The 14,078-nt window shown below is 36.1% G+C and overlaps 2 protein-coding genes across 2 annotated transcripts; one reads left to right on the forward strand and one right to left on the reverse strand.

The window, feature by feature from the left end:
• The first annotated feature begins 6,431 nt into the window (after positions 1–6,431).
• Positions 6,432–7,025, forward strand: LOC110687540 (protein NRT1/ PTR FAMILY 5.5-like). The gene has a single exon (XM_021864199.1). It carries the CDS (start codon positions 6,432–6,434, stop codon positions 7,023–7,025), a length of 594 nt encoding a protein of 197 aa, XP_021719891.1.
• Positions 7,026–7,809: 784 nt separating this feature from the next.
• Positions 7,810–8,235, reverse strand: LOC110687541 (acyl-CoA--sterol O-acyltransferase 1-like). The gene has a single exon (XM_021864200.1). The coding sequence runs from the start codon at positions 8,233–8,235 to the stop codon at positions 7,810–7,812; it is 426 nt and encodes a 141-aa protein (XP_021719892.1).
• Between the last annotated feature and the right edge of the window lie 5,843 nt (positions 8,236–14,078).

Here is a 14,078-nt window from a genome sequence, read left to right on the forward strand (position 1 = left end):
AAACAAAAATTACTTTAGCTGTAGCATCCCCAATTCCACACGCATCTTTTCAAACTTGTCTCTGCTTAAAGGCTTAGTTAATATATCAGCAATTTGACATTCAGTAGAAATAAAATCTAGCTTAATTAAGCCCTTTTTCAAGAAAGTCATAAACATATCAAAAGTTTCATCTTTACTATGTAAGAATATGACCCATGTAAATCTAGAATAATCATCCACAAGAACTAAGACATATCTTTTTCCACTTCTACTTTGAATTCTAACGGGGCCACACAAATCCATATGAATGAGTTCCAATGGTTTTGTGGTGCTTACCATTTTCTTTGATTTAAACGATGATCGAACATGCTTTCTTTTGATGCAGGCTTCACAAATTTTTTCATTTAGGAACTTGATAGAAGGTAGTCCGATTACCAAGTCCTTTGACCTTAATTTGTCAAGCAATGAAAGACTAGCATGTCCAAAACGTTTATGCCATAGAAGTGGATCATCCTCAATAACACTTAAACAAGATAGATTGTATTTTGGAACTTTGTTAAGGTCCACGGTATACATGTTCCATTTACGAGTTCCTTCCAAAACGATTTTTCCAGTGTTATTGTTGATGATTTTGCATTTTTCAGACGAAAAGCTTACAGAGTTTCCTTTATCACAAAACTGAGAAATACTGAGTAGATTATGCTTCAAACCCTCGACTAAAAATACATTGTCAATTGCATGGGAACTTGACCTTCCTACTTTGCCAACAGCAACAATGTTGCCTTTCTTATTGTCTCCAAAGGTCACTGTTCCCCCTGTATAGGCCGTCAGTGAGAGAAATCTGGATTCATCTCCTGTCATGTGCTTAGAACAACCGCTATCGAGGTACCACTGGTTGTTCCCCCTCACTGCGACCTGCAAAAGAAATTAAGGGTTAGTTGCAGGAACCCTTTCATTCATGGGTTCCTGTGTTGACACATTTGAATCAATTTTCTTCTGCCAAACATAGTTCACATTCTTATTGTACTGTTTTGCTTTCTTAGTACATTCTTCATTGCGATGTTCTTGTTTACCACAAAATGAACAAACAGTCTCACTAGGAAAGTCCACATACTTCTTTTTCTTTCCGGTAAACTTCTTCTTATGAACATAGCCTAGACCTTCTGTTCTTTTTGTTTGAGCTTCCTTTACCCACTTAGGAACACCCGTGCTTGCTGTATTTTTACTTTTTCTTGCAATTTCTAGGTCCTTTTCTAGTTTTTCATTTTTATCATTAGTATCCTTTATCTCTTTCTTAACATGTTCTAGTTCATTATTAAACATGATTAAAGGAACTTCAGTAGACCTGCAAGAATCAATGTTAGTACACAGCATTTTATATTGAGTCAATTCAATATTCAGCATGATATTCTCACTCTTGACTCTTTCAAGGGATTCTTTTAGCATAATATTTTTATCTAACAATTCAAAGAATCTGCCTTGAACATCATTTCTTAAGCTACTCAGATACTTAACATGATCTCTACAAATTTCAGTTGCCTTTTCGGCTTGCCTTAGTTTTGCACATAATTCTTTATATTCATCTAAGGTTTCTAACAATAAAGAGATTAACTTATCCTTTGAGAGAGATTTCAAATAACTAGGTTGAATGAGTACCTCATCATCATGCTTTGCCATTAGACAGAGATTGGCTACTTCATCGTCTGTGTGTTCCTGTTCCTCTTCTTCGGAACTTGATTCTCCCCACGTGGAAATCATTGCTTTCCTGAAATTTGTTTTAGAAAAGTTAGGCTTGGAGTTTCTGTTTTGATCAGCTTCTTTTCCCTTGCCTTTCTCAGATTCCCATAATGGACACTCTTTGATGAAGTGGTTGGTGCTTCCACATTTGTGACAAGAAGACTTGGCTTTGGATTCCTGATTTCTTTTACTGTATCCTTTCTTCTTGTCTAAAAACTTGTTGTTACGGTAGAATTTTTTCAGCCTTCTCACCAATATTGCAGCTTCTTCTTCATCAATGTCAGACTTCTCTTCGGATTCTTCATTAGCTCTTAGTGCTAGCCCTTGACTTTTGACAGTCTCCTGAGTCCGATTGTTCGACTGGATCTCGTGGGTAATGAAGGAACCCGCAAGCTGTTCCAGATTGAACTTGGTGAAGTCTTTTGATTCCTGCACAGCTGCAACCTTTGCTCTCCATCTGTCATTGTCTGGAAGACTTCTTAAGACCTTTCTGACCTGCTCATCTATAGGAATTATCTTACCAAGACACGTTAGTTCGTTAATAATACTTTTAAATCGAGTAAACATGTCTTTAATGGATTCTTTGTTTCCCATTTCAAAGCGCTCATACTGAGACAAAAGAATGTCTATTTTGGAACGTTTAACATCTGACGTTCCTTCATGTGTAACTTCCAGAAGATCCCAAATTTCCTTTGCGGATTTGCACCATTTGACACGAGTATGTTCATCGGGTCCAAGTCCCCAAATTAGAAACTTTTTGGCAGTAGCATTCATTTCTAGTTTTTCAAAATCAGTTTTTTCATATTCATCCATAGGTTTAGGGATTACCTCATTGTTAGCATTCGTTTTTGTAATTTCGTAATCTCCTACTTGTATAATCCGCCATACCTGATAGTTCTCTGCTTGGATAAAGATTTCCATCTTATCCTTCCAATAAGGATAATATTTGCCGTTGAAGTATGGAGGCCTTTGAATGGATGTACTCCCGAATTCCTTTTCCTCTGTGTAAGCCATTTTCCCAGGAACTCACTCAACAGGGTTGCCTGTGTGCTCTGAGTTCCCGCTCTGATACCAACTGAAAGTCTAACCGGCTAATACAAGAGGGGGGGTGAATTGTATTTGAGGTGAAATCTAAAAACTTTTTGCGGAATTTAACTAAATGAAATAATGACGAGAGAAGATATAGGCTTTTCTAAATTTCCACTATGTAATCAAACTCTTTACAAGTGAAGATTCAAACCCGTTAACAAGTTCCACAAATTAGGAACTTGTTCCCAACTCTCACAGAAGCATTCAGCAGCGAAGCTTCCTTGACCTCACTTTACAAAAACTCACAATCCCAAACCCCAAAGTACTTGAATACAATCTGTGATTACAAATACCTATTGCACTCAAGAATATATGAAGGAAAATAACTCTCTTTATGTTATTAGATGGCTACTGGAATTTTTATGCTTAAGAGTTATGTTTTGCTGAGATAGTTTGCATGAGTATTTATAGAGAAGGCTTAGTCATTAACCTCCACTATAATCACGTCCACATGCCAACACCCCACTAACAACTTGTGGAGTTATCTTGACAGATGGTGATCATGAAGAGGTTTCCTAGCCTTATCTCACTAATCCACTATCTCCACAACTTGATAAACATTAGCCGTATAATCAGAGATTTTCACACACAAAACTGCTTGCTAACTTTATGAGAAGTTTGTTTAAAAAGATTATCAAAAGTTTGTTTAAAAAGATTTTATTTGAAAAGATAAATTAATTATTTATATTAAAACAACTAGATAATTATCTTCGATAATTATCTTTATTCGAAAATAGATGACTAAATAAAACTTTTATAAATTATCTTTTCTTTAAGAAATTATCTTTTAAAACTAACTTTTATTCCAGTAGTCTTTTTAATAACATAAGTCATTGAGTTCCTTTCCGACTTTATATTATTGAGTGCTCACAATTAAAACTAGAACGTGAGATTTGCATGAGGCTTTTTAGAGAATGCTACTCCGCATCCAAGTTCCTACTCCGGAACGAACTTTGCTTGAACCCTTTATTCACCAAAGACTCAAAACATTCATTAGTCGAGTTTGTCAATGTGTCCATCAAAACCAAAAGGCTCAACACTTTGTAATTATGTTTTTGGATCAATTCCATATATCTTCCTAAGTTTTTTTTTATTTTTTTTTTTTTGGACGGGATCTTTCAAGTTTTTTGAATTATGCTTAATGTGCATATCATAATGTTGCATATTTTTCAGTAGAAACAATAATCGTTGATATATTTCAAATTCATGGCATCAATTTTCCGGATGACAGGTAATAGTTTCATACCCACTATCTATCATGCATCTTACTCTTGTCTATTTTTCCGTCCCATATATAGATGTTCTGCTTCGTACTTAACTATTCATTTGATCAAACTTTGAAAACTTTGGCTCACCTGATGATGTATATAAGAATATTTTCATCACGTACAATATTGTTGAAATGTCTATGTTTTATGATGAATGCAGGTATATTGTGGGCGGATTTCTTCGCATACTATGTACTATGGATGATGATGATGATATACTTGACCGATGTTTGGAAGCTTGATTTCAGACATGCTGCTGCAATTATCAATATATGGAGAGGCTCAGCTTTGGTATTGCCTCTTGTATTTGTCTATCTTGCCGAAGCTTTTCTTGGCAACTTTTGTATCGTACTCCTTACCAGTCTTTCCTACTCAATTGTAAGTTTTAAGTTTCTTTCTTAGGCTTTGTTTAATTCATCATTTTTTGTCTGAAAATTATATTATTTGAATATATAAAATTCAGACATTAATGTAAGAAAATTAATAAAAAAATTTACTATTTTTGCACACATTAATGTAAGAAAATATGATTAAGTAATGAAATATTTGTCCTCATGTCCTAGCTACTTTTCAGTAAAACGTGTGCACAAAACTACAGAAGCTTATATCAATTCATAAAAGGAATTAATTTGATATCCGTTAATTTTCAACTTTGGTTGAGAAATACTTCACACACCTCTTGTCATTTTATGTTTGTCTCATTGAAATAGTTTATAGGGAAATTTTCAATATTAGCTCGGTGCATTTTTAACTTTTATCATTGGTAAATGATTACCAATGATATATAAAAGGCAAAAATACGAGGCAACTATTGAGATGTCCCCTAGTTTATAATTTAAAGAGAGAAATGCATGGTGATCATATAATTAATTATTCATTGATTCAATCATAATGTAGGGACTTGGGCTGTTATGGATGTCAACCCCAGCAGTCCTAGCAAAATCAAGCAATAATTGCACAGAATACAAGCCTGAATGCATAGGAGAGCAACAAAAAGCAACTATTTTACGCAGCATTGGTCCTAATAGCTGCTGGAATCGCTGGTCATTTAGCCTCTCTAGGATCCTTTCAAGTGCACCAGGCTCTATGTGTTGTCCCATACTAGGCGGTTTCATGGGCGTTTAGATTCTGATTATCGGACTCATTATTGCTGTCTCCCTCGTCAAGTCATGGGGAGTTCAGTTTGGCGTGTGTGCCTTATTTGCATTGGCCTCACTTCTTGTTTTCTTGAGCGGCGTTTGCTTGTACAAGTATGTTGGACCAAGAGGAAGCCCCCTAACTACTGTCTTTCGGGTGTTTATTGCTGCCTTGTCTAAGATCGCTTGTAGGAGGCCACAAGATGAGAATGAGGTTTATGAGATACGTGATGTCGATGAAAATGTTGCTTTGATGCCTCATACCAAGGCTCTCAGGTATTGTGCTTTAGCCTTATCCCGTATTTATTTATCCTTATACGGTCTATATTATGTTATATCATGCAAGAATAACCGTACCTAAGTACATAGTTTTATTAAATGACTCGTGAAGTTATAATAAATGATCTGACAGATGTTCAAAATTGACTTAACTCAAAATTTGGCTCGTATAAAAATAATGAATTTCGTACATGATTATACAGTGTGTAACCCAAATTTGATTTAGCTTGAAACAATTTTAAAATTATGACATACAACAAGATCACAAATGATTATGAAAAATTAATTAGGTTATAATGATTAAATCACTAAATTGAAACTTTTGTACATACATACTACCTCCGTTTTGTTTTTTTTAAAGTTGACACATTTTGATTTTAGCACTATTTACACACTCCCCTTTGACTGTATTTCGTGCTTTATATGTAATAAAAAATATAGTTGTGTGGGATCTTGTTAGATTCACGATATATATTTTCAAAATATCAACTTTTCATAATTTTTACTTATCGATAATTAAAGATATTAATTGTTGAATTTGTATATTGGCAAACGTAGCTAAAGAAACATGTCAACTAAAAAGAAACGGAGGAAGTATTATAGTACTCATTTATCTTAATAAATGTAATGTACAAGATTCTTTTAATGTAGGTGTCTAGACAATGCTGCAATAATTCTACCACAACCAAATCTAGAGCAACAAGAACAACATAGATGGAGGCTTTGCGGGGTAACAGAAGTGGAGGCAACCAAGACTCTCGTACGTTCGATTCCCTTGTAGGTTACCTTACTAATTGGCGGAGTGATATCGGCTATCGGCGACACATACTTCCTCGAACAGGCAACGACATTGAACCCGAAATTAGGACGCATCAAAGTCCCTCTTGTCTAATTCTTGGGATTCTACGACCAAGCTAAGAGCCTCTTCTCTAAGTACTTTGTTATGATAGCTACGAAAATTGTTGGGCGTAAACTATCACGCGTACGCTACGTTTCTCCTGTAGGAGTTGCCGTGTCAATGGTGTTTTCGATACTATGCTGCATTGCTGCAGCAAAAGTTGAGGCAAGAAGGCTTGAAATTGTAAAAAGTCATGGATTAATTTATAAACCAGATGAAAGAGTACCTATGATCATGTTTTGGCTTTTACCACAATTCGCGTTGCTTGGTGCCTTAGATGGAATTCGCGAATGGAGTGTTCCGAATTTAGTAGTTGGTCAAGCTCCTCGCTCTATGCTCGGGTTGTTTAACTTCATCAGCCTTAGTATAATCGGAACCGGGTATATAGAGAGTGCTGTTTCTGTTTATGTTGTTGGAAGGGTTAGCAGGAAGGTTAGTGGGATAAATTGGTTCCAAAGCACATTGAACAAGAGCCGTTTAGATAAGTATTATTGGGTATTAGCTGCACTAAGTGCAATAAATCTTGTTATCTACATTTTGGTGGTATGCTTTTATCGCTTTAAAGATTTAGATGTTGAAGCGTTGGAAGAGCCAGAGTTCGAAGAGACTGAAGACAACATTGTCAACCACATGGAATGATCGATGTAGCCAGGTAGTGAATTGAATTAATTTCACTGTCATTCGATTCCCATATACTTCGTATTTGGTATTTTTTTGGGGATGACAATGGATCGAATCTTTGACTATATGTTATACCCCTCTTATATATTGAGTATGTAGGTGGGTTTATAGTAAAAAGACTTGCAACATGAAAAGAAAAGAAAAAAAAAAAGTTATAGTAAAACCAATGCTCTATCTTATTGTCTAAATTCATCCAATGATGATAGAATAAATTAGATTTAATTCATACGAATTCACCAATAGCTTTTTAAAGTTTGTTGCGCCAATTGCCAAAACCCACTTACCCACTAGTTTAGCTATAAACTTGTGCAGCCCAATTTTTAGCATCGCTTAAATTTGTATGGTGGATTAATAAGTAATAATTAATTATTAATTATTTAAATTAATCAATAATTATATATTAAAAGCAAAACTAGTAATGACACGTATCATTCTAATTAATTAAAAAATTTCCCAAAACTTTAAGATTCAAACCAAATCAATCAAGATAAGTTGACAACTTGACATTAGACATAAAAGTATAAAATGTTTAGATCAATTCCACATCAATAGTTTTATATATGTAAATCAACTTCACAAAAAGTGAAACTCTCTAACTTTCTTGCAATCTTATAAACATTGATAATAAATTCCTACTACTTCCCACTAAAAAAAAATCAAAATTGTACTAGTTAAATCTATAGTTGAAAAACAAATCCACAAATCACCAAATCTCAATTAATTTCCATACAATGTGGCACCATTAAAGATCTAAACCCATAACTCGCTTAACATACGCGCCAACAACCGCGTACTCCTCAAGCCCCTTCGAATCCAACCCAGCATTCAACAATGGCGGCAAGAACAACCAAAACCCGCTCCCCACCACAAACGCCGCCGTTAAACCGCCGGACAACCACCTTGGTGGGACCCACCATTTTCTCTCTCTTCCATACTTTTTCACCGTGATCTCAACGCAAAGACAAAATCCATGAATCAGAAAGAACCACGTGGCCTCAAAACTGGGACCCACGCGCCCAATATAATAGTATATTATCTCGTGCATTAACGCGGATACAATAAAAGTGGCCATCACAGCTGTAAGTGTTGCCAAATCACGGCTGAGGATTCGGGTGAAGAGATTCCGTGTGGGTAGGTACACTGTAGGCCTAAGAATGCTGGTTACCATGAGATTCCATCTTTTGCCCCAAAAATCTTGGAGAGAAGTTGATAAAAGGGGTTCATTGAATTGGGGTTCAAAATCTAATCCTAGGAAATAATTTGCTGACTTTGCAACAACTGCGAAAAATATTTCTAATGCAAAATAAATGTGGAAAAAATATAGTAGCCATAAGATTTTGGGATGAATTTGCATTATTTGATCACTATAGTCATAAATTTTGATTATTAGAACCAAAAGAACAAATTTTGAGAAGTAATTCCATGGTGATTTTTGTGGGTTTTGGGATTTTTCTTGAGTAATATTTTGTGATTTTTGTGGATTTTGGGATTTTTTATGAGATTGTGATTTATGATCTGGGTTTTGGTTATTTTCTTGTTTTAGTGAGTTTTTGGGAGGTTGAACTTTGATGGGTAAGCAAGAAACAGCAAGAAAAAGAGGATAAGAAATGGGAGGATCAAAAGAAAGTGGAGGTTTATCAAAAGCAAAAAGCAAGAGCTTAAAATTTGCAAGCCAAGCTATGAAAAAAGCAGTTAATCCACACAAATGAATAGAAGTAAGATTTAATGGTAGCATTAGAAAAAGTGTGATTATTGGGATTATTGCTGCTAATCTTGTAATACCCTTTGGTGTAATCTTGCCTATAACATAACAATAGTTTAATGACACAAATATTGATAGCCATACCTTTCCAAAGTTTTTCAGCTCATCTTGTGCTAGTTCCATCATTTTTTTTCCCTTTCTTGTATTGTATCGATTGATCCCGGATTGTTGTTGTTGTCTTATTGTGTTCTTTGATCGGATCGAGTCGATTGGACTCGATTCGAAGCCTCTTGAAGATTTTTGGAAGTGTAGATTTTTAATGGAATTGGCGAAATTTGTGCTGGTAATTGGTGTTTGATAATGTAGAAGTTAGACTAGGGACTAAAATTGTTAGGCCAAAGTGATTAGAAGGTGCTAGGAAATAGAATAGCAACCACGTTTTTGTGCGCTATTCCGTATAATTAAAGGAGTAGCCAAGTGTATCATGGTCTTCGTCGTTTGTTGCAATTTTTATTCCTTATTAAAAGAATTGAACAAGGACAAAGTAACGAGCCAACAAGAGTGGATTTTATGGTGGTTATTTTATTTGGTTTGTGGTTTTAATATAGAAATTTGTCTGGCCAACAGTCGAGCAAGAAAGTTTATGGCTTTATGCTATTGATCTAGATTTGACGTGGGACCACAGTTGGGACACTAGAATTCAATACTTTTTCAAATACGGTACTCCCTCTGTTCGTATTGATGGGTCTATTTTTCTAAGGAAAATTTTTAAATTACCACCCAAAAATGACACCTTTTTCAAAATAACCACCCTTTTAATTTTTATTTTTATTTTACCACCCCTTAAATTAAAAAATTACTCAGATTCCCACCTTTTTCAAAATTCCGATGGCTTTTCCTTCAGTGGGCCCCACCTAACGGCTATTAACGGCTATATCTAGCTTTCTAATAGTTTCCCCTTCCATATTATCCTATAAAACACTTCCTCAAAATCAATTAGGCGTTTCTACTGCAATTTCCCCCAAAATTCCACAGAATTAGCTAGTTTGTATTTGAAGACGAATCCCCAAGAACTGCAGAAGATGAATTCACAATCAGGTATGCTCAATTCTCTTTGAAAATTAGGGTTCTTCGTACATTATAATTGAGGAAAATTGGGGAATTTTTGAATTAGGATTCTTGTTTTTGCACAAATTATTTGGGGTATTCCCACAATTAGGGTACCTGCTACTAATGAATTGGGGTTTCTAAAAATTTGGATAATTTGAGTTAACATTTGTGTAATTGTGTTTAAAAATCGTTTATTTATGTACTGTTATGATTGATTGGATCATGTTGTAAGCTAGTTCTGCTTTTTGTTGTTGGAATTCTTCTCGCAGAAATGGATGAGGATAAGGTGGTTTTGAGATTTAAGTACTTGTGTTTTGTTGTTGACATTGAAGTAGAAGTAGGAAAAAGTAGCTTGATGGATACTGCAATAGAATTTGAAGATCGACTTCATGAAATGGAAGATCCAGTAGAAGGATCAGTAGACCTCTTATACCCCACATTTCAGTATGTTTACAAGGGAAATATTGGACTTTAGAAGGTGAAGGTGACTTGCTCAAGATGTTTAGGAGGTTTCCTAATCAGGACATGTTTACCATACATGTTGGCACCACTGATGAGCCTGGTTTCTTGAATGACTTAATCTTGGAGTATAGGATGAAACAAAATGGGACATGGCCACCACCTGGTTATCCTCATTATGGAGGCCAACCACCACAGTGACTAGGTGTGCTTGAGTTTGATGTGTATAACAGCTTGTTCATTGGAAGTGGTTAGTTGAATTGACATATTTTATGCTAATTGCAGGTCGGAAGATGTCCTAGAATAACTCATCTCCCACATACCAGAAGAAATGTAATTGTGGATTGCCTCTTGCAAGGTTGACATCTTGGACCAGGGACAACCCAAGGAGGAAATTTAGGGCTTGCAAATTCTATGACCCTAACACTGAAACTAGGGGCTGCAAGTGTTTTGAATGGGTTGACATAGATGATGGAAGTGACTGGCAGAGAGATGTGATCAATCAATTGTTGCTTGACAAGAAGTTGATGATAGCTGAAGTGAACTCATTGAAAAGGGAGGTGGATGACTTGACTGGCCAAAGAAGATGTCTGGCTAATGAGGTTGACACTTTGAAACTGAAATGCAAGGCTCTAAGTGGTGACAGGAAGAAGATGATCAACAGCAATGGCAATTCTCACAGCAAGCTCATGGTTTTTTTAGTTGTTTTGTGTTCTGTTCTTTTGGTTTTAGGCTGTCTTGTACTCAATAAACTGGTTTAATGGGGAGGTGGAGTGAAGGCATCGCTGATTATAATGCTAAACTAAGTAGTTAGTTGTTAATGAATAAACAAGTTATTTTGCTACATCTATTTTGTCCAAATTTGTGATTGCTTTGACTTTCATAATTCCAGCATATTGATACAACAACAGCAAATTATTTTTTTAAAAAAGACAGCAAACATATGTGAAGGCAATAATACTGATATTTCATTCAACAAGTGCTATTGTCAACTGTAAAACATATCCCAAAAGTTACAGCTAAATGCATAATAACATAGCCACCCAAACTAAATTAATTCATAACTAACTGTGTTCAACTTGTCAAAATAATTTAGCCACCCAACATCCTCTGTATAAAATACCGGAATTCAGTAAAATAATCTAGTCTCTAAGTCTAGTAGGTTGTAACTTGGCCCTTGGTGGTCTTGGTGGTGGTGCAGAGGTAATGGCAGCTGTTTTTGGTTGAAGCTTGACTTTGCTTGGTCTGCTGCTGCTGATTCTGGTGCTCTTCTTGAGGGAACTTCTTGTTGGCAATACTATTAGGTCTAGGAGTACCACCAACTGCACTCTGTCAACCAAAACAACAAACAAACAGTAGTTAGGTTTTGTGTCAAATTTTCCCAAATTGTCATTGCATATCCATATACAACAAACACCAATATGTTTACCTTTTTTAGTGCTCTTTCTGCTTTCTTCTTTCTCTAGTCATTCACCCAGTCAGTGTACAAATATGGTCTTCCACCATCCTTCTTTGGTGAAGATACAACAACTGGTGTGACAGAAGGGTTTTTGCAAGTCTTAGCATAGTGTCCAAGCTGGTCACAATTCTTACAGGTGCTTCTCCTTTTTATAGGTTACTGCTACTGTTGCTAGTTTTGGCCACCTTGTTCTCCCTGCTCCAATTTCTCTTCTTAGACTTAGGTCTCCCAGGCTATACTTTGTAGGCTGGTGATAGAGGTTGCCTTAGCTTAACCTTTTTCCCAATGATGTGGACCAGGCATAGTAGCTACAGGTTCCCTATATGCCTAGTGGTAGGTGCTATACAAGGTATGCACTATCCACATAGTCTTCTGGGTCTGCCCTTTTGTCCATGATGCATGCATATGCATGGACACAAAGAATATTAATAAGGTCTCAATGGTAGCAAGTGCATGTCCCTTTGCTAAGATCAACTTTGACTAGGTTAGAGTTCAGCTCAACCTCATAAGTGTCATCCCTAGACACTTGCACAATACAATGCCTAGCAACTGGTTCAATCCTCTAAAATGTCTTCTTCACATAAGGAACAACTTTTCCTTCCATTTTCTGATAACACTCTCATTTATCATTGTTTCTTTTCATCATATACCTCCTTAGCCACTCCATTTGTGTCAAAATAGGCGTACGCCTAGCTTCCCTTATTACAGCATTAAATGTTTCACAAATGTTATTTAACAGCATGTTTGATTTAGGGAATGAGCTAAATGCATGTCTAGACCAGTGCATAGCTGGGATGTCAGCAAGGTACTCACAAGCTTCCTCAGACAAAACCTTTATTGACTCCATTGCTACTTCAAAGTCAAACTAAAAAACAAAAAGAAAAGAAAAGCCAAATAAAGACCACATCACTAAACACACAAAAAGCCAAATACACACCAATTCAAATGCCAAGAACACCTATTCAGACAATACACACCAAATCAGACATTCAACTTAACAAAACAGTTCACATAACCATGATCATACATCAAAACATACCAAAGTTGTAGCTCTAGCAGCTGACCAGAACAGTTCCTTGAAAGTTGATCCACTAAATTGCAATTTAAAGTTGGCCCATATATGCCTGACACAGTACCTAGTGTCTACATAAGGCACAACAATCTATAAAGCTTCTAGCAAGCCTTGTTCAAATACCACAAAAACAAAAAGTCAATTAGTGACGTAAATAACATGGAAACAACATTCATACATAAGTAGACAGGGAGATTATGATTACCTTCTGCCTATCTGACATAAAGGTATACCCAAGACCTTGATTATCATCCTTAAGGTTATTCATCAGCCTCTCAAGGAACCAAACCCATGTCTCTTTGTTCTCTATTTCAACTGTAGCCCAGGCAATTGGGTAAATGTTATTATTTCCATCCTTACCAACTGCTACTAGTATTTGCTCTAGATATGGACCTTTGAGATGGCATCTATCCACCCTAATCAATGGTCTGCAACCAGAGAGAAAGCCTTTTGCCAATGGTGCAAGGAAAATGTACATTCTCATGAATAATGGGGGTTTAGGGCCCTCTACTCCATCAACTACAACACAACAACCAAAACTAGGGTTGTGCTTCATAAGAGCCTTCCATAGTCCCAGACTCTTACATGTTGTTCTGCTACTGATCCATAAATCATGAGCTTAGCCCTTGCCCTTGCCATCCAAGCTTTACTGTAGGTTATTTCAATCCCAAGGTCACCTAAAACTCTCCTTCTAAAACTTTTAATCTTCCACCCTAGTTCATTTCTCCAATCCTCAATGTACTTCTCAGCTAAGTATTAAGCAGTTAAGTTCTGATTGCTTCTTACCCTTACACACTTGTGCTTTAAATTTAAGTTCTTAATCTGCTAAAAATCTTGGTTTACAGACCTCCTAGCAACCACCCTAAAATGACATCTCTTACACCCAACACAAGTACAAAGAGGCAACCTACACTTTTTTGCATTCCATTTGCATTAACACCTCCTTCTGCATTGGATGGTTATCCTTGTTGCTATCATTGTGCAAATACCAATATTCATACCTGTTTTCAATTGCATGAACCCTAAGAGCTTTCCTAAGCAATGTGTTATTGAGGAACTTCTAATATTTTAGCAACTGAGTGGGGTTTTGTAAGTCTGTTGAAGCATGAAACCATGGACTATTGTCTTATTCATCAACAGAACTTCTAGGACTATCCAACTCCTCAGATTCAGAAGTGAACTCTCTCTGTAGAGTAACCTCTTTGTTCA

Source organism: Chenopodium quinoa, unplaced genomic scaffold, assembly GCF_001683475.1.
Source record: "Chenopodium quinoa cultivar QQ74 unplaced genomic scaffold, ASM168347v1, whole genome shotgun sequence".
NCBI classification, from domain to species: Eukaryota; Viridiplantae; Streptophyta; class Magnoliopsida; order Caryophyllales; family Amaranthaceae; genus Chenopodium; species Chenopodium quinoa.